At 44.5% G+C, this 21,084-nt stretch overlaps 2 protein-coding genes across 2 annotated transcripts in view; one reads left to right on the plus strand and one right to left on the minus strand.

Annotated features, from left to right (window-relative positions):
• The window catches only part of znf408 (zinc finger protein 408), a 32,307-nt gene extending 12,086 nt beyond the window's left edge, over positions 1–20,221 (plus strand). The window contains exons 4-9 of the mRNA XM_085461548.1: positions 1,326–1,525; positions 6,421–7,178; positions 8,493–8,702; positions 9,005–9,128; positions 15,277–15,510; positions 18,142–20,221. Of these exons, the coding sequence (XP_085317674.1) occupies positions 1,326–1,525; positions 6,421–7,178; positions 8,493–8,702; positions 9,005–9,128; positions 15,277–15,510; positions 18,142–18,788 (2,173 nt within the window). The 3' untranslated portion in view covers positions 18,789–20,221. The remainder of the gene's footprint in view (positions 1–1,325; positions 1,526–6,420; positions 7,179–8,492; positions 8,703–9,004; positions 9,129–15,276; positions 15,511–18,141) is intronic.
• LOC146719202 (uncharacterized) lies at positions 9,182–13,276 on the minus strand. Its single transcript, XM_085464464.1, has 3 exons — positions 11,803–13,276; positions 10,868–11,712; positions 9,182–9,209 (listed from the first exon to the last, which is right to left on the minus strand). Exons 1-3 carry the CDS (start codon positions 12,700–12,702, stop codon positions 9,182–9,184), a joined length of 1,773 nt encoding a protein of 590 aa, XP_085320590.1. The 5' UTR covers positions 12,703–13,276.
• Positions 20,222–21,084: the final 863 nt, after the last annotated feature.

Genomic DNA, 21,084 nt, shown 5'->3' on the forward strand with positions numbered 1-21,084 from the left:
ACAATGCTAGCATGCTAACAGTACAGAGTTGCAGTTCTTAAAAAGTCACAGGCTGTATTCATTGTGAGGGTTACCTACTTTGTCCAGTATCACATTTGGACTTCAGATGCACAGTGACTGAGCTCACCCAGTAAAACAGAGGAGGCTGAACAGGCTGGACTTCCTTAAATGCAACGTTCCTTTATTTATTCAGCAAACAAATACACTCTGTATAAAAATAACACAAGTTAGCGTGATAATTTCCATGTACCAGGGAAATAAAATGGTAAAATATTAATAATTGCTTATTCAAATACAGGACATTGAATGATTGCACTAATCTAAAGGCTAATAATGTTATTATAATTCATGACAGTGCAGTCTAAGTATAGTTAGCAGGTAATAACTGTTAAGATATTTCAGCACAAACTTTGTGGTCAAGGACACAAAGTTTGTGTAATATTCATTGAGTGGGTCCGTGAATGTCCAGCATGCATGGAGGTGATGTGATTCAATGTCACATTCAGTGTAATTTATTATTGGAGTATTCTGATTGATTGTGATTTGGTTCAGTAAGCCTGGAGTCTGGATTTTACCATCGTGACTTATGCAATAGAAGCAGAAACAAGACAAACTGGGAGACGTTGATTTTCTCCTGAAAATATTCAGGCTTAGATATTCTACTAGACTCAGGTACGTGTTCAATGCGTGGCATGGAAGGAGAGTGGCAGCCTGGGTGGAGGCGTGTTCGCTGTGTGATGGGGAATCAGCTGTCCACGGTGCTAGCACCACGGGCTCCTGCTGCAGCTGCTGCTTAGATGTGTTGGAGTGTTCAGATAATGTTTAGCTTTTCGTATAAAGCACCCATCATATTCAACATCTGGATGCTGGAATGGCTCCTGCATCACTATTTGAAACTTCCTGTTCCTCAGCCATCTCCATCCATTCTGGAAGTTTCTACCAGTTGGTTTGTTTTTTCAGTGCTGCAGCCTGCATGTCGTCCACATTACCTCCTCCTGCAGGAAGTGTACTCCACAGTTCCCTGATTGAAAACTGGACCATTTATCTCTCACTGACTGAAACTGGAAACACAAATATTACCATCACATTCTGACGCTTGTCTCCTGCGATGGGTCATCAGAGACTCAAACACAGACAAAGAAAATAAAGAGTAATCAAATAGACTCTGCTGCCACATTATGCATCACCTCACATACATTATGTTGGCATTCAGCCTTTTTGCCCTAATTCTCAGTAATCAAATGCAATAATGCATTATAAATTCTGGGAGCTTCTCTGATTATATACATTTTTCTTTAGTATGTATTTCTGTTGAATTCCCCCAGCTTTGCCTGCCAGGCACCAAGCAGAGCCCAGCAGAACGTGTCGGTGCAGTGTGTGTGGGGGGATGTGTGCGAGGGCGAGTGTGTGGATGTCCGTCTGCGTCTGTGTCGGGACATCCAGCCGGGAACAGAGCTGCTGCTGTACGCTGACAGCGTGGGAAAAGTGTGTTCACATGTTCGTGGTGACTCCGCTGGACATACAGGTGAGAGCGAGAACACGGTCTCCTCATGTCAGAGTCTGTCATTTATGTTATATTAGGAATATTAGAGCTTTTTCTCAGTTGGATTTTTACTCAGATCTGTATTTGTCTTTTTTAACTGCATCGTCACAGAACTTTGCAGCATGTTAAAATAAAATCACAGCCAATTAAAATACATTTAATATATGAGATGATTAAAGGTTTATTTATCTATTTAACACAGAGACCAACATCTTCTGTCATCTGCAAGGAAGAGTTTCTGTTTCACTAACAGTTTCAAATCCAATATTTATCGTCTTTTTCGCTCGGGTTTGTCCCTCACTGGTCCTAGAGAACGTCTTTCTTCTTAAGCTGTCTAAGGAGCTTGGAAAGAAAAGCGTCTGGACTTCTTTAAGTTGCTTGAAGACATTTGACCTCTCATCCAAATCAAATCAAATCAAATCACTTTTATTGTCACATCACATGTGCAGGCACACTGGCACAGCACATGCGAGTGAAATTCTTGTGTGCGAGCCCCACAAGCAACAGAGATGTGCAAACACAACAACACAAACGAGCAAAATACAAGAATGGCCAACCTGAAACTAATAAATATATGTACAATATATAATAGTGTATGCATTTCTGGATGTGTATACTAAATATTTTCCTGAAGCTTCTTCAGTTCTAAGGTCAAATGGTGGAGAGTCCCAGTAAAATGAGCGGTGCTGAGACAGATTTGCAGACTTGCAGACTTTCTGCAGATTTAGCCACTACAGACCTCCCAACTTCATGTGGCCTTCGTATTAGCTCGTTACTTCTGTCTGAATGAAGTGGTTTCTGTGAAAATCCAAAGAATATGATGCTTATGCTGCTTTTCAATGCATCGCCTTAATGCTGTCTTAAAAATCCAACAGTGAGCAGCTAGCTACAAACTCTACATAATGACAAATAAAAAAACAGATGTGGCTCCTTATTAGGATTAGCTTTCTAGCAAACAAGTTAAATTACACTAAACTAGGCTAAGCATTAGCCAAAAGAAGATGATGTTTGTAATCAGGTCGTCTGGCCTCCAAGGAAAGCTGTGGTGACATCAACAGGCTATTCGAGGGATTGTCTCGTTATGCTGATCGTCCTAATGTTAAAAACACTGTAACACAAGCATCAGCCTGTTGTTATGATGATATGTGGATTCAATTCATAAAATGACTTTTAGCAGTAAAGTCTCCTTACTTCCACTCTTCAGCAGTCTAGTTTGGTTGAGCTTAAACCCACTGCAGCTTACTGTTTCTGTAGTTTTGTCAACCGTTGTGTGGCTGTCTCTGCTCAGTGCAGTTAGAAAGTCGTAATCTGAGTTCCCAATGCTTCTCATGAACAAGACATTTCAGTGCTGCTGCGATGAAGATCCCAGGAGATCAGCAGCATCAGAAACCAGCCTGTCAACATCTGCGATAACATTTTGCCCTTTCAGTTATTACATGTTCATGTATCTGTGGCTCCTGATCCGTATCTGTAAGAGTTTATGTATTAAACCAGGATCACATGATCGGCTGACTGTAAAGTTGCATAAACGAGCACAACTAGGTGGATGGTTTCTGGATAAAGTTGCATAGATATATCTTTGTGTATCCAACCCTTTGCAAATGTCAAAATGAGTTAACAAATCAGACACATTTGCTGGAAATAGTCGTACTCTTGGAGTACTTCTTGTACTTCATATAGCTGTTGTTGTGAAGTGCGCAAACAGAAGTTCGAGTGGGTAAGGTGCAGTTTTCTCTCTATACTGATTTATGTGCTTCACCTGCAGGATCGAGGGGGACATTTTCCAATTCATAGGTCTGAGACTTGAATGTCTCAGCTTCTATGTCAACATTATTTTCATGTTTAACAGCATCATTTAGTTTCAGCCGAGAACTGCACGCTGAAAAATCTCTGCAGTCAGATAAAAGTCACTGGAAACTAGGATGGAAGCTCGGGATTAATAATTAGTAGATGTAAAAAAAAATCTGGAACACAGAATGCATTAATTAAAAGGGAAAATGGAAGGAAACAAATGTTGAGCTTATTTGTTTTAGAGACAATAATATACTCTCCAGCTCTGCTTATCTTTTAGTATTTATGTTTGTGGAGGAGTGATGTGTTATATGCTGTGATCGATGGGACACTGAGGAGGAGCTTCATGCAGAAAATACCCAAAAGCACCAGACTGTGGATGTCTTATTAAACTTGTGCTATAAAGCTATAAATCTCAAATGCATTTCCAACACAATTTTGAATGCTAAATGAAAGATAATAAGATAAAAGCAATTGATCCCTGCAGGGAGGTTACATTGCTGTGGTGGCAGATAGTAATTAGATTTAGAGGGGGGAAAGAAAATTGCAATATAAAGAATAAAATAACGAGTACATAAAGGAATTAAAATGAACAAGAAATAATGAAAGAACAAAGGTAAGCAATGAAATAGATGGAAAATATTTGAAATCCTTCCAGAAGAAAAACACAGCAAGCAAATCATAAACCAGACAACTACTGTCCATAAGTAGTATGTGTTTGTCTAAATATGGGTTTGTAAGTCATTAAATGCAGTAAAGACATTTGTTTCTAAACCTAATTAGCGCACGGACAGCACAGCGGTGCTCGGTGGATATTTAGGACATAAAGGCACAACATTAACATAAATACAGTGATACAGATATAATTGAGGCACAAAAGCTTTGCCGTATTTAGGCATTAGTTCTGAAGCTGGTTTAGTCCATGTTTCACTGCAGTCCAGAGATAAAAGACAGACGGTTACAACAGCTCAGTTTTTCTTGTGCTGCACTTGTTGAACAGAGTTATTTTCCAGATGGGGCTCGTGTCCACAGGCTGCTGTTTCCGTGTTAAGTGCCTACGACCTCATTTTCTGAGCACTTCTGTCAAGCGCTCATTGTTGCTAGGATACAAAAACTGTGTTCTAGCATTCAGACTTCAGTTGCTTTAAATGTGAGAGCTTAAATAACTGGGCTGTCAGTGACAGCAAAGTTGCAAACCATCACCATCATCACTTTGCACTAACAAGTGCACATTTGCTAGGTTAAAGACTGGCCGAGGTACCACTGGCATCCTCACACGCATCTCTGTCAAGTCTACACAGGGCTGCAGTGAATGTGGAAAAAGGCTGTAGAAGCACAGCATAAACATTTACTGTAAAGTTGAGTTTTTCTTCAGTACACTTCATATTCAAGTCACTGAGTAGAATGACTGAGGAGACAACTTCCAGTGGGTTAGTTTGGTAAATTAGAGTATTTATATTTATGAGTCCAGAAAACCTAATTTACCATCAAGTATTATGATTATAATCTCAGTCAGTGGAAAATCAAAAGTGTGTGCGTATGTTACGTCCCTCTGCAGCTTTTAATCGTCTCAGTGTTTTCAGCTGGTGCTAATTGGCCACACCTAGTCAGGTGTGGATAAAAGCATACCTGAGGCAAGCTTTCTGGCAGTGCACTAGTCTTTGCCTTGGTGGCACCAGCCATTTTAGCCAACCTGGTTTTCCATTTTAGGATGAAACCTCTTCTCACCCACACTCTGTTATTCATCTCCTTTTTTTTAATGTTGCGGCTTTTGAGCCGGGTCGTAACAGCGTAGAATTACCAGTCCAGTAAAACATAAAGGTTGGCACTGTGGCCCCAAAATAAGGTTTAATTTTTTTTGCCCCCCGTAAGTTAAAGTCCTACTTCACAGTAAACCTGATGTGTGCATTTTGAAATCCGGTCTTTGGGCGTACAGGCTGGACAACTGGAATCTTTAACGCTTGGAATTTTACCAGATTACTGAGCCGTGTCAGCAGAGGTGACATTTATGGGCACAGCAGTGTTGCACAAATTGAATGACTGTCAGCCACAGGATGTGTATAAAGGATCAAAGTAGATTCAGGTTGTGCTCTGTGAACGATTATTGATTTCTGAGTGAGATCCATACCATAATCCTGCCATCTTGTTTAAAACCTGACATGCTGTGGCAGCCACAGTTCAGTGGGTGTCTATGTCCAATGACTGTGTCCATCTTTAATGTAAAGATATATTTGATTTTTTTTACTGAGAATACAGTGAGCACGGTAAGAAAAAAGAAGGCAACGATGAGCACTGTCCATACTGACGATAGGAGGATTAATATGGGAGGAAGACGCAGCTGCAGTCCCCCATGTTTAACTTCTTAAAAACTCATGGCATAGTATTGCAATACAAAATGTAAAAAATGCTGCAGTGTCTGAAATCTGATAGTTCTGAATTCTAGATGTTTTAACCAATTGCTACATTAGCCAGAATGAGCTAGCAATAGCTTGTTAAAAATTATGTGATAATTAAGCAATGAAGTAAAGAATAATTTAACACTGACATTTATGCTGTACAGTAAAATGATGTTTCCAACATAACATGATTGTATCCATGCTTAGATGAGGAAGTTGACGGCACTTTCCTCCTCCTGAGGCTGCCATCAGTAGCCTGTTAGCTTAGCTTAGCATAATTACTGGAGGCAGGGGAAGAACTAGCTTAAAAGCCACTGTCTTGTGGTAACCACAGCAGGAAGCCAACTAGTTTAAGCCTAGCTTAAGAAATGATCTGATTTGTTAACCTCTGTAAAATCATATTATAGCTCTTTGTTTAGTTTGTGAGGTGTATTAGTTACCTGTGTCTTTATTGTAGGCTAAGCAACCAGCTACAGCCTCCTACTGAAAAACATGTGTGGAAGTGCTCTGCCCTTTGAAAGCCAACAGGGACTGATTGTTCTCCAACTCAAATCACAAAAACCTCAAAATATTCAGTTTACCATGATATAAGGCAGAAAAAAGCAGCAAATGCAGATTTCTCGATATTTAAAGCTGGAAACAGAAAATTTGTGGTGTTTTTGACAGCTTCACTGTATTTCTGTTGGTCAGGAGAGAAGGTGGAGCAGAGAGACCACTCAGAAGCCACAGCTGCCAGTGTGTCAATCAATAAAGAAGTGACAGCTAACAAACAGGAAGAGAAAATGCAGGATGATGCAGAAGATGAAGATAGAAACCCCAAAAGATGCATCGAGAGGAGTCACCCAATTACACAAGGGAGGAAGAGAGTCAAGGGGGTGCTGTCGGAGCCGAGTCCAGACTATGACAGACAGCAGGACGATACCACAGACAGTGTAACAGACAGGACACCTGATAATGACACAGCAGCAACTGGTAACAAAGACAGTGTCCCGTCTCCTGTGGACAGTCAGCCACACTGTAACTCTGCTGAAGGAATAATGGCAGAGCCCAGAGACTTCCCTGCACCCGCTCCTGTCCGCTGCAGCTCCCGCCTGGCTGCTAAACCCCGACGGGTTCACTGCCTGAACAGCCGGGTGAAGCGACTCCATGCCCGCCCCGACTCATCCAAACGCCTAGAGGCACAGAGCCAGACCTCCACCAAAGATGGAAAAAGCTCAACAGAGATACCAGAAGGTGAGATGGCTGCAGTGCTTTGTCCCGATGGAGTCGCCCATATGTGGCATTCAGAGACCAGAGAGAGGCGCTACAAGTGTCCCATATGTGGTAAAAGGTTCTACCAGATCGGCCACTTGAAGAAACACCAGTTCAGTCACACGGATGAGAAGCCTTTCACTTGCCAGGAGTGTGGGAAAAACTACACGTCAGCAGAAAGCTTCAAGGCTCATCAGGTATCACTCAGTCAGCTTACTGACTAGTCCTTTATTTCGACTCCTTAATTTTATCTAAGTACACCGCATGATGGTGAATGCACATATTAAATATAGTTAATATAGTTACAGTTAGGAGGTTCACTTATATACAAATAAAGCTTGTGACACTGGCTCCAGATTGTTCCAAACGCTCTGTTTCAGACAGTTGTTTTCAGTCCTGGCTTTGAATGATGTCATAAGGAGCAACCAATCAGAAGAAAGGTGTTTTATAGTGAGAGGGAATGAAAGTACATCAGCTTGTTTCTGACACTGGGTGAACTGAGGGGCTGCACAAAAAGTATTTATTTGAATGATGTAAAGTGTCAGTGTAGGTAGTGTTAAAAAATAAAAAAAAGTTGGAAAACACTTTATTAGAACCAGATCAAAAGCCTCTTCTTTCATTTCATGCCTTTCTTTTTTTACCCAGTTGCTCCCTTTTCTCCTCTTATTTTCTCCTCTTCTTGAATACAAAATCCAAATGATTGAGGTAGTGATCAGAATGCTGTGGCTGATCTGTATATACACAGTACAGCAATATGTCTGCGATGAGCTGAAGTTTGAGAAAAATCAGGTTGGATGGAGGTCCTTACAAAGGGTCTTAAATGCACTTTTCTAGGAAAAGTGCATTTAAAAAGCAGTAAATTGTCACTGCAGCAATTTCCACTCAAAGTGCTGTTGTTCATCTGAGACCGTACAGGGTCAGAGCAACTTGTAAGATTTTTTGGAAAGTCTGGATGCTAAACCACAGGCAGGTTGCTTACACCTGTAGACATCCTCACACATCTTTGTTTCTCTCCGTGCTGTTCAGCGTGTCCTTTTTTATGTCCAGGCTTTGAGTCCCTGAATGATTCCTCTCCTCCAGTACAGTAAAAGTAAAGTAAAAACACAGTTTTTAAATGTTTTTATTTCTTTTTTTATTCTGAGTGGTGGACACAAAAAGTGTTGTGTTGTAGTGTCAATGTTTAGGTGAATTTCTGCTGTTTGCTGGGTTAGTCTAAGGAGTAGAAAAAGTGGCCTCTGAATTGCACACCAGAATGTTTTTGGGGGGTCAGGTTGAGTGGATTGGAGACAAAGTTTGAGAGGCTGAGATGGTTTGGACATGTGCATGGAGAGGAGGGGTAGTAGAAAGGTTGAGCTGCCAGGCAGGAGGAAAGGAGGAAGAGAAGGTGGACATGCAGAGGGCCGGTGTGTGAGGAGAAGATGCTTGGGATAGGGTGCGGGGGAGGCAGATGATCCACTGAACAAGAAGAAACAGATTGAGTTAAATATTGTATAAAATCTATTTATGTGTAGATGAGTCACCGCGGGGAGCGTCCCTTCTCCTGTCCTCACTGTGAGAAGACGTATGGCCTGAAGCGGGACCTGAAGGAGCACATGGTCCTGCACACGGGGGAGAAACCCTATACCTGTGAGCACTGTGGGAAGGCATTCGCACGACGCCCATCCCTACGCATCCACCGCCTCCTTCACTGCAGTAGAATGAGCTACACTCAGCCTCCTAAGGTAGGGAAGAGTTCCACCCTGTTAGGTGTTTGTTCTCTCACATGCGCCGACATTTTCAAGTAATTTTAATAAGGAGGACAGTGCATACAATTGATTCATTTCCTTCTGTGTGCAGTGAAGAAAGCTGTTTCCCAGTGTTGTTTGTGTCTCAGCACCACAGTTTGAAATCACTCACGTAGCATCTTTAAATTTACACGCCAGTCTTGTTTTCCTTCTTTTTCCTCCTTGAACAGCAGTTTGAAGTGAAAATGTTTAATAAGAAGGAAAGAAGACGTGCTGCTTTTGTGTTTCTCCTCTCCCAGGTGCAGTGCACAGTCTGCCGCAAGCTTCTGGCTAACTCGGGCTCTCTGAGGAACCACATGAAACTCCACACGGGGGAAAAACCTCACATCTGTCAGCACTGTGGGAAGTGCTTCAGTCAGAAAGGTAACGTCCGAGGCGTGGGTGTGATCCTTCAGCTGCAACAAGCTGATCACTGGTCAGATGTGCTCGGCTGGAAATGGCCAACTTTTTACAGAACACCAGGTCTGGTTTTAATATAAGAAAATGTAATAAATTTGTCAGACATACCTGCTTCATAAGTCACTTCTTCATAATTAAAGAAAATATGTGATGAGCAGAAAAGAGACAGAAAAAATGCAAACAGCTGTTTTAGCCATAAGTCTGCATATTTTAGTTGAAACTCTGTGACTGTCAAAGTCATTTCAGCTTTCAGACCAGCAGTGAGATTCTCTGTCACGCTGCCTGTTGGCAGTCAGAAGGTTTTTGTTTTATGATCATTAGTAACTGCATGATCTAAACTCACACTGCTTCTCTTTAATAACCGGCCTGCTAATATTTTATTATCAGGTGTAATCAGTTCGTCTGACTTTAACGAGGGTGCTCTTTATTTCAGATCGCATGGTTGTCTCTATGATTCAATTCAATTTTATTCATATAGCGCCAAATCACAACAAGAGTCGCCTCGAGGCGCTTCATATATGTGCTGCAGCAAACTCTAAAGCTGTCAAGGCGCGGCTGTGTGGCAGGCAGGAGGAGGACCCAAACGCAAAACTCACAGACACGGGGATGAACTCAAAATCACAGCTTTAATGCTGGAATGGCAGAACATAGGAAATACAAAACTAAACTGGGAAAAGTAAACTAACATACGCAGAGAGACACAGGGAGATCCACACAACATGAGGGACGACGTCACACTGAACAGAGGGAGACGCAGACAGAAATACACAGAGGGTTAACGAGGGAAGTGGGAACACACGGGGAACACAGGTGACACTGATAATCATAACGAGACAGGGCGGGGTGAACTGAACACTGACGGGAGAGGTGAAACAGGAAGTACAGGAGGAGAGAGAGCACGAGTAGAACACCAACGTAACAGGCAGGGGAGACATGGAATAAACACGAAAGGGGACGAGGGCTCATAAATACATAGAGGGCACACAGGGGGAAGAGAGAGCACGGGGAGAACTTAGACATAATGGGCAGGGGAAGCATGGAATAAAATACAAACATACAAGGAAACTAAGAACACTGGGCCAACATGGCCCAGGACCATGACAGTACCCCCCCCTCAAGGGCTGGCTCCAGACAGCCCAAACACAGAAAAACAAAACCAAACAGAAAACAACCCAGGGCGGGCGGCGGGGGCCCAGGACGGAGGGCTCGGAACAGAAAACAAAAGAAGAGCACAGCAAACACCGGAGCCCAAGAAAATAACTCAAACACAGAGCAGTTCAGGAGGCCGGCCGTGCGCAAGGCAACGGCGGCGACGTGGAAACAGTTCAGGAGGCCGGCTGTGCGCAAGGCAACGGCGGCGGTGAAGGAGACGACGGAGCAGTTCAGGAGGCCGACCGCGCGGGAGGCGGCGGTGACGATGACAGCGCTGGTCCGGGGGCCGACCGCGCGGAAGGCGAAGGCGGTCCGGGGGCCGGCCGTGCGGAAGGCAGCGGCGGCGGCTCTCCAGTGTCAGGCGTACTGGCCGAGGCCCGGTGGGCACAGGACCAGTCGAGACGGGACCAGGCGGGGCACAGGCTGAGGAGGCTGCAGCAGACGAAGGCTCTGAGGAGGCTGCGGCAGACGAAGGCTCTGAGGAGGCTGCGGCAGACGAAGGCTCTGAGGAGGCTGCGGCAGACGAAGGCTCTGAGGAGGCTGCGGCAGACGAAGGCTCGGAGGCCGGGCCAGGCGGAGCTGCAGAGGCTGAGGCCGGGCCAGGCGGAGCTGCAGAGGCTGAGGCCGGGCCAGGCGGAGCTGCAGCACAGGCGGATGTAGCCGGGCCAGGCGATGACGAGGCGGTCGCAGATGGCGGCTGGACAGGCTCCTCGGGCCCTCCAGCTGATGCGGCGTGAGGCTGAACGGGCCCCTCGGACCCTCCAGCGGAGACAGGAGGCTGAACGGGCCCCTCGGACCCTCCAGCGGAGACGGGAGGCTGAACGGGCCCCTCGGACCCTCCAGCGGAGACGGGAGGCTGAACGGGCCCCTCGGACCCTCCAGCGGAGACAGGGAGGTGCTGGCCGGGCTCACTGGAACCCCCAGCGGACGAGGTAGATGGCGGCGTGGGAGCCGCGGAGTCCTGGATGAGCTCATCCGAGCTTCCAGCAGGAGCCGATGTAGAGCCAGAGAGGATTGGGACCCCGGGCTCAATGTTAAGCTGGCTAGAAAACTGCACTGCTACGGGGAACTGGGCCAAAGGTTCAGGTGCGAGCTGAGCTGCTGGACACACGGGGACCTGAGCTGCTGGACACACGGGGACCTGAGCTGCTGGACACACGGGGACCTGAGCTGCTGGACACACGGGGACCTGAGCTGCTAACGGTGGAGAAGTAAATGACTGCACAGGGGACTGAACTGATGTCTGTAGTAACGGTGGTGGTGAGAGTGGAGTAGGTGGTGGAGTTAATGACTTCATAGGGGAATGAACTAGAGGTAGTGACGGTTGTGGTGCTGGTGGTTGAGTGGGTGACTGTGCTAAAGGAGGCTGCACTGGGGACAGCAGGGCTGCAGGAGGCTGCACTGGGGACACTGGAGGCTGCACTGGGGACACTGGAGGCTGCACTGGGGACACTGGAGGCTGCACTGGGGACACTGGAGGCTGCACTGGGGACACTGGAGGCTGCACTGGGGAAAGCAGAGCTGCAGGTGACTGCGCTAGAGACTGCAGTGATGGTAGTAGTGGAGGTGTGACGGGTGGAGGAGTGGCTGAAGTGGCTGCGGGTCGTGCGGCTAGTGGCTCAGCTACAGAGCATATTAACGGCAGGGCTATGGGTTGAATGACTGACTGAGTAGCAGCCTGAGTGGCTGGGTGAAGCGACGGTTGTGGTGGAAGAGAAACAGGTGGTAGTGTGGATGACGGAACTAAGGGCGACTGAGTGGCAGACCGAACTGATGACTGAAGCGATGGTAGAGGTGAAAATGGAGCGTGTGGTGGAGTTAATGGCTGTGCTAGCGGGGACACAGGAGACGCAGCTTGTAGCTGGGCAGCTAAGAGAGCGTCAGGAGGCTGGGCAGCTGATAAACTGTTCACATTACCGTCCGTAGCACAAAACACAACCCCTGAACGAATAGTCCCACGGTTCGACACAGAAAAAGAGTCCTTATTCACCACAGTCGGCGATGTAAAAGTCCGAACGTCCGGCTGTGGGGTGGCGCGCCCGCGGCGTGATCGACGCTTCTTCCCCGCAGATAGCTCCAAAGGGCCGGGCAAAACCTCATCCGGCCGGTGAAACTGACGCGGCTGCTCCAGGGTGGCTGTTGTCTGTTGCTGCTGGGCCAAGTCTGATATTTCCCGAGTTCGCGCCGCCTCCCGGGCTTCATTCAAATTGGCCAATAAGTCCAAACATCCTCTGACCTGGCGGAGATGAGAATTTCCTTTGAGGATTGCTTCGATAGCATTTATCCCCACAATCTTTGCCCTTGTATTGGAAGTGTGGGTTATCCACTCGACTAGGCGTTGGACACGTATCAGATCGCTCTCCCCGGGTAAGTCTGCTGGGTCCATGTTGTGGTGACGTCGTACTGTCAAGGCGCGGCTGTGTGGCAGGCAGGAGGAGGACCCAAACGCAAAACTCACAGACACGGGGATGAACTCAAAATCACAGCTTTAATGCTGGAATGGCAGAACATAGGAAATACAAAACTAAACTGGGAAAAGTAAACTAACATACGCAGAGAGACACAGGGAGATCCACACAACATGAGGGACGACGTCACACTGAACAGAGGGAGACGCAGACAGAAATACACAGAGGGTTAACGAGGGAAGTGGGAACACACGGGGAACACAGGTGACACTGATAATCATAACGAGACAGGGCGGGGTGAACTGAACACTGACGGGAGAGGTGAAACAGGAAGTACAGGAGGAGAGAGAGCACGAGTAGAACACCAACGTAACAGGCAGGGGAGACATGGAATAAACACGAAAGGGGACGAGGGCTCATAAATACATAGAGGGCACACAGGGGGAAGAGAGAGCACGGGGAGAACTTAGACATAATGGGCAGGGGAAGCATGGAATAAAATACAAACATACAAGGAAACTAAGAACACTGGGCCAACATGGCCCAGGACCATGACAAAAGCAACATTTTGACACAATTAACAAATACTAAACAAGGTAAATGAAGCCTGTAGGAATGCCTGAATCTAGATGTAGACAGATAGTGCTGTTGGTTCACTTCATTGTGTGTTTATTACATTTAACAAAATAAACCTATAGGCTACATGTGCAGATGCTTCCAGCACAGCTGTTTCTGTCCTGTGTGCAGTTTGCACTTTACCAACGCATCCTTTTGTGCAATAAAAATAAAAAAGGTCATACCCCGCCGCTGTAGGGGGCGCCACACAAACTAACAATCAGCTGATTAGTGTACTTTAGCACGATTATAAAATATACCGGCTTCCTGTTTTGCCACAGTTTATTTGAGAACATTGATCGTTTTTTCGGCAGTTTTTAGACTATTCTATATTTCTCCATAGATATGACCTAAAACATCATTGAAGAGAACCCAATATTACATTTGTACACTATGCAGTGAGGAAGATGATTGATGAAGTCCATAATTTCACCTGCTCCACTGAGGCAGCAGAGCTGCTTCTCCCTGGTGCTGCCATGAGGCAGAAATCATTCCTGCAGCTGTACAGTAACTCTCCTTTCTGTCACAGGTGAACACACCTGTCGGGCTTAATAGATTCTGTATTATATCTTCTTGCAGCAGTTTCTTTGATTTATAGGGGACATATTATTTATTAATGCAAATCCTTAGTTTTACTTTTTACTCTTTGATTTGGATTTTCTCACAGTATAAGACCCTCACTATGCACCTGTGGCACTTCACTGTGCTCATTTATTGTGGACTGTGCTATTTTTATTTCTTTATCCTGCTGATATAACAGGGATCAATAAATCATCAATGTGTCTATTAATCTAAGAAGGACTCTGTGGGCTCAGCCTTTGACATATGCTGAGGAGCTCAGTCACTCAGAGGCAGTCAGAGCTGCTGCTCTTTTCTTCTGGGGGGGGGCAGCAGCTTTTTTAATGTAGATGTGTTAGTAAGAATTGAATTGGCTGGTGAATATGGGAATCAAAAACCAGTCCTTATAGAGAATTGGTTCCCAGTAGTCCAGTTCCTTGGAATTGTTGGTCTGCTTGCCTGTCGGTCCTGCTGCTCTTGCACTACAATATGCGTGTAAGTTTTTATGTTTATTACACAAAAGGACAAGAGTGCAGCAGTAAAGTTGCATCATGCTACTTCAGCTCTTTGCAAGCTAATGCTAAGCTGAGAGCACAATGAGAAATGATAAGTGAATCAATTAGGATTGAAATCAATAAGTAAAATAGATAAGGGAATCACAATCGCTAAATTCTTATAATTCATAATTTCACTCTGCTGGTCATTTCTCACAGATGCTATAAAGGCATCATCATGAAAGTGAAAGCAAAATGAGACGAGAGACATTTTGTTAAAGTCGTGTCCCAGGATATCACTGAAAGTCCCGAGTGTGACGCCACCCTGTGGCCTTTCTGTGTGCGTGGGTTGTCTCCTCCCACAGGTCAAAGACAAGCAGTTAGTGGGGTTCAGTTAATTGTCCATAGATGTGAAAGTGAGACCTTTGATTTGGATAACAGGAAAACAGTTTAATGGAAACACAGAAATGCTCAAACTGCAGTGTCATAAATGAAGCAGGTTTTCAGTGTTAGTCGTCTCCCTGAACCAAACTGTTTACACACACAGATCAAATTGATATTGATCTTCTCAACTCGATACGCTGCTGAAAAGTAAACGTGTTACTTTCTTACTGTTGTAAAGTGTTTCCCAAAATGTCACATTTGTTCTGGTCACACTGACGTCATCATTTTTTTCAATAAGTGACTGTTACCCTGCTGTTTTCCTTCCACTCGATGTCGCTTCCAGCTGTGATCAATTCCTGCAGTTTATCTTTCCATTCGTCAAAGTGACACCACCAACACGTTACTGGACAAATGCATCATTCCCCTGCTCCCACTGCTGCTACAGCCCCCCCGACCCCTCCCTTTTAATAAGCAACTGTCTCTGTCTGTTTGTGTGTGCAGGAAACCTTGAGTGCCACTTGAGAATCCACAATGGAGAGAAGCCGTTCTCCTGCTCAGAGTGCAGTCAGACATTCTCCCAAAAACCGGAGCTGCGTCGGCACATGTTCTCCCACACCGGAGGCGGTTTTCTCTGTAGCTACTGCGGAAAATCGCTGAGGGACCCCCACAGCCTAAGGTCCCACGAGAGACTGCACACTGGAGAAAGACCCCATTGCTGCCCTATCTGTGGAAAAGGTTAGAGCTGCATATTAAAGCTTTATAAGTCAAATCATTTTTTTAAAGCAAGGAATGAGGCTCTGCAGCAGACCCAGGACACGCTCTCGGCTGACCTGGGAACGCCTCGTGTTCCACGGATAAGCCAGAGGAGGTGGCCGGGGAGAGGGAGGTCTGAGCTTCTCGGCTTAGGCTGCTGCCCCCGTCACCCAGCCTGGATGAAACAGGATGAGAAATCCCTCAAGTCCTGTAATGTGTATAAATGTACAATTCTGCATAATTACCTCTGTGGCATCTTGTAACTCTGTGTAGCACAGTATGCTTTATATATACTATCCCAGTTGGAAAACCAGTAAGTTGAGTACATTAAATAGAAAAACACAAGCCTTATGGATTCAGAGAAGTAAGCTATAGAGTAGGAGCTCTAATTAAATGCACTTTAAAACCTCTGAAAACGACACTATGAGAAACCCACATTTAGACCACACACACCACAAGGCATTAGTCGGGAGGCTTTTCAGTCACGCTGTAGGGTGATCGATATTAACAACTAAACCTTTAAACACAAAAGCCTCAAATCAAACCCTGAAGAGTCAAAATCTGAATCAAACGTAGAGATGTATTCTCCCTCTTACTACAAACAAATGAAGCACAACTACAGTATGTGTGCAAAAATACACATGACTCAATATAAGGAAAATGATTACAATTGATTTAAAGGCATTCATTTTAGCAAGTCATTGTGCATTTAAAGGTGTAAAAAAATAATGTGCACATTTACGAGCCTGAAAAGACGAATAAATAAGCCAACAGTAAGAGCACCGCACCAATCTCAGAAACCTGCTAACCCTTCATCCACAAGAAAAAACTGGTGTCTGTGTTACCATCCGTCAGATCAGTGAACCACTTAAAGATGGTTTAAGAGTCAAAACAAGCATCGATATAACCAACAGTGCGTGTCAAGCACTAGGCCTCCTTATATACATTATATTCTGTTTTGTTATTTTGTCAAAGAACTAGAAATTATTTTTTTGTTAAAAACTGCAGCTGAACCTAAAATGAGGCAAGTTGGACAATTTCCCTCCAAATAGCCTCGTTTGTCTCACTCATCTGCAAACGTTGTGTCCTGCATGCATGACTGGAAAACACAAACTACTCGTTACAACTTGGGCCAGCTTTCTTTTTACGAAGCATCAAACAGAAAGTATGCATCCATCAAGTTCAGGGTTTTATTATTGATGTCCAGCACATGCAAGAAACATTTTATCTCTCACGGACAACTGAGATGTATTTATACCTCATTTAATTCTGTTCTTGTATTTACAGCAGTGAGCATGGACGTTATATTACTGACAGATACATGAAGGGTTATTTAGTGTTGTGAAGAAGAACTTTCAGAGTACTCTTTACAGTCCTGTGAAGAAACAAGTGCACCCTAAATAAGAGGCAGGTGTTGATGATCAAATGTATAAGTGAGCCTGACTCCCTAAAAGCAGGAGGTTTGACAGTGTGCTGCATGTAGGTGTGTGTTAATATGAAGCCGCAGTCTTCCCAGGAGTGCACATCCAAACAGATCCACCCAGGCTCAAACTGTGCAAAGCTCAGACAAACAGCTACACCTGAGGCTCTACAGCTCTCACGAGTATGTTAAATGTAAAAGTTCATGACAGTTAAATCAAAAAAAGACTGAACTGAAAGCCTCGTCTCTCTAAACAGAACATGGAACAAAGTCCTTTGGACAAATACGAGGACATGTTTGGCCATAACTGGTGAGAAATAAACACCTCATCATCTGCCAGGCAGGGTGGTGGAGCGGTGGGCACCTTGTAGTCACGGTTGATCGTGACCTCCCCCGTACACTGAAGTACTCTGCAGTCGGTGTGTGTGAGATGGAGCTTGGCCGCAGGATAAAGATTCCAAGCACTCCAGGCCCAGTTAGTCCAGACCTGATTAAAATGCTCTAACATGACCTTAAGATAGATGAATGTCGACAGTCCTCAATGAACTGAAGCCATGTTGTAAAGAAGAGTGAGCTGAAACTCCTCCACATCGACGTGAGAGACTAATGAAGAAAATGATTTCTTCAAGTTACTAAAGATGGTTCTACAAGCCAGAGAATAATGAGCTGTTCTTAGTTTAAAGCTTTTTTCCAGAGGATCATATTTCTTAGATAAACACAGGCCTTGAGTGCTTTACATACAACGGCTGTAATATATCAGATTTTTCTTGATTTTGTAAATTGCATTAAAAATAATGATGGGTTATGAAATCAGACGTCCACTGTACAAAAAACAATACAGGTGTAAAAAGCAACACAGCTGCAAACAACGAGTCAGCTCATCTTCCATCATCCACGTTTAATTTGTTTTCCGCTCTTTGTGCTTTTCTGATGACAGATGACCTTGGATTAATCATGCTCAGCTCATGTGTAGAGACATGTTGTGCAGCTTGAACTGTAACTTTATGCTCTGAATTTGCTAAAGTTTGACCCTGACAAATATATAGATATACTACACCAGCCATTAAAGTGAAAAAGGAGGATAAAGCAGGGTATACTTTTGATTTACGAGCTGCTAATCTGAGTCAGCAGATTGTATATTCATGTTTGGTAAATCTTTGCATTTGAAATGTACTTTTGAATTTTCTGTCTAGGCTACACGTTGGCTACCAAGTTGAGGAGGCACGTGAAGTCGGCCCACATGAAGGAGAAACCATACACCTGCCACTGCGGCGCTTCTTACACTGTGAGACAAAGTCTGCTGAGGCACCAAGCTCAGCACAGGACAGACGGAGGAGTTCAAAAAGAGGAAGAAGGAGGACGTGGAGAGGAGATGCACACCAGAAATCAGGAGGTTCCACAAGAGTTAGCAAGTTCAGGATGCAGTCACCCAAAGCCAATCAGAGGCAGACCCAAGAAGAACTTCATCCCTCAGGGCACAGCAGAGAAGGACGGAGGTGAGGTCAAGCAGAGAAGATCACAAGAAAAAGGAGAAGAGGAAGCAAAATTAAAGACACTTGACTCAAGAGAGGGAGATAGCATAGCTAACATCCAGCACGCCGTCGTGTACGTCCACACAGACGACCTGTCAGCGCCAAGCTCCACTCCTCTGCTCTTCACCTCGGAGGGCTCGCTGCCTGCAGGGACAGAACAGGAGCTGGTGGAGGTTTTGATATCGGAAAGCGCAGAGCAGTGCATTGTGGTCCACGGGCAGCAGGGGGTAGGAGAGCTCCTGATCTTACAGGAAGAAGGAAGTGGACTTTGCTCTGTTGCTCAGACAGTAGAGATAAACACAGTGTAGCTGTGATCATGGCTTCTGAACCCTTTGAGGACATCTTTAGTATTTAGGCCCTTCCTCTAACCTACCTCATCAACGGTTTATTTATTTTGGTACGTTTTATTGCCATTGAACGACCTTTACAGAACAGCTGTGAACTAATTTGATGGATTAGCTGCCATCAAACGATGCACACTTACTTGTCTGCCTTCTGTACAGGAAAGTGTGGGTGTATAGAAAAAGCTCTGAACACGAGCAAACTGTTGACACCCAGTGCTGACATTTACTGCTGATGCGCAGCACTTATGCTGTAAAATTGGCATCAAATCCTCTGCATTTACTTGGTTATTATCTTGAGTTAAAAGAAACAAAATAAAAACAGGGTCTTGTCATTATAACCAAAGAGCTCAATCTTTGTCTCGTTTGACCATAAAACTTTCTCCAGAAGGCGGCTGCACATGTCAGTCGAGCTCATGTATGTTTTGTAGCAGAGGCTTCATTCTTGGTTGGCACAATCAGTCCATTACAGTAACTGGCTTCACTCGTGGTGCTGGTGCTCCAGCAGCTGCCAGTTCATGGAAGATTTAAGGCTTACTGGTTCCTGGGTTGTTCCTAAACAGATTCCTGTTTGGGTGACAGATTTGGTCGTCCTACAGACCTTGGAAATATGCTGACACATCATACTTATGTCCAGTTACAGATCTGAGAGTCTGCAGTTACATAGAAATCATCCATTAGGCTTCTTTTGATCGTGCTCCAAATTCTTGTTGTTTAAAGTTATTAAAGCCCAGACTTACCATGATATTCATGACCATGATGAGTGTATGCAAATTTTTGACCACAACTGTGTGTGTACGTGAGGTTTTAGACGATGATATCGTTTTTGTAATCTTGCTGCTCTATGATGATACAGAGAACTGTAAATCAAACAGTCAAAATATGATTAAAGTGCAGACTTTCAGCTTTAACTCAAGGGGTTTATCCAAAGTATTGCATTAACTGTTGAACTTGTCAGCAATACCAAAAAGTCTACCTCTCCATGGTTAAGAAAAACAACTTCACAACAAGAACATTCTTGAGGAGGTGGGCGTATCTCAGGCCGATCAATGTCTACACGTAAATACAGAAGATTTACAGTAAGGTGCAAACCAGACCAGGAAGGGCAGATTAGACTTTGGCAGAGAGCAGCTGTAACAGCTGACATAGTTCTGTCTACATTCTCAGAGGACTGGATTTAAATCCATTAACTGTTGTTTTTCTAGCTAAACTTTTTACACTCGTTGTTCTGGGAAGGACACCTTTATATTGCAGTTGTGTTATGAGCTTTGTCCACGTGTTCTTTTATCACTTGAGGTCTAAAATAGGCTGTTATGTAAGATTCTGTCCTTGTGCTGTTGTACATGGCAGTCAGGCCTGCAAAGACAAATGATGAGAATAAATGGGTGTTTGACCTTTAATCTAACCTTTCCTCCTTTGTTGTATTCTCTCTGTGTAGGATGCCATGTTATAAAGGTGCGCTTCAATCAGGGATCCCACTCATCATTAAAGACAAAAGGCTGTTCGAACAAATGGGATCTAACTAATTCCCCCGTGGAAATGACAGGAGAACATGCGGCACTGTGCAAAGATTTGAGGCCTGAATCTTAAAATAAACACTTCACTAAGATAATAGACCCACACAGACGTATATACAGACAACTATTGTGAGTGACAAGGAGCCTGGACCGTAGGGATGAGCACAATTCAAATTTCCACATTAGGATACATGTTGTAAGGTGTGCTTTAGGTGGTGGCTATATATTAGGCTGTTTTCTCATGTAATAGTGAGAGGAAGCACTTGTGCAATTTCTGTTTTGAAAAATGCATTCTTGGGAGGTTAAGCAGACTTAGGGGCACTCACAGGCTTCAGGGCTTAAGGCAGTCACCATGTAATTGCAGTGTCTGTGGTTGGAGGCTGCCTGGAGAACTTATGTTGCATGTCATCCCCTCTCTTTCACCTCATTTCCTTCACCTTTCTACCATCGGCTCTCAAAAGGAATGAAAATGTCTCCCAAAGCTGATGAAGGCAGGAAGAAGAAAAGCATTAGAAAGTATCCAAAAAGTATCATTTTGCAGCCCATCAATTCAGACCCATTCACGTTTTGCTCTTCATATTGTGGATGGAGTTTAAACTCATGCACATTACACTGCACTGTGGGGTATTTAATGTTGGAGGGGAAATGGCAAATATGTCCATCCAGACAAAGTCTATATCATAAAGCGAGCTGTCTGAATAATGTTTTTAGAGTCACTTTCATCTACTCCACAATTTACAATCTTT

This window comes from Copadichromis virginalis, linkage group LG1 (genome assembly GCF_057382275.1).
Source record: "Copadichromis virginalis isolate Kocher_CV1m ecotype Utaka linkage group LG1, C_Virginalis_male_GT1.1, whole genome shotgun sequence".
In the NCBI taxonomy this organism is placed as follows: Eukaryota; Metazoa; Chordata; class Actinopteri; order Cichliformes; family Cichlidae; genus Copadichromis; species Copadichromis virginalis.

Bases quoted from the DNA above. Each gene is read 5' to 3' on its own strand.
- LOC146719202 (XM_085464464.1), bottom strand. From the start codon at position 12,702: ATGGACCCAGCAGACTTACCCGGGGAGAGCGATCTGATACGTGTCCAA. The intron at 11,713-11,802 runs GTGCAGCCTCCA...TCCCCAGTGCAG, and splicing joins TGCAGCCTCCAGTGTCCCCA to CCTCCTGCAGCCCTGCTGTC. The intron at 9,210-10,867 runs GTCTGCCGCAGC...TTCTGTAAAAAG, and splicing joins GGCCCGGCCTCCGAGCCTTC to TTGGCCATTTCCAGCCGAGC.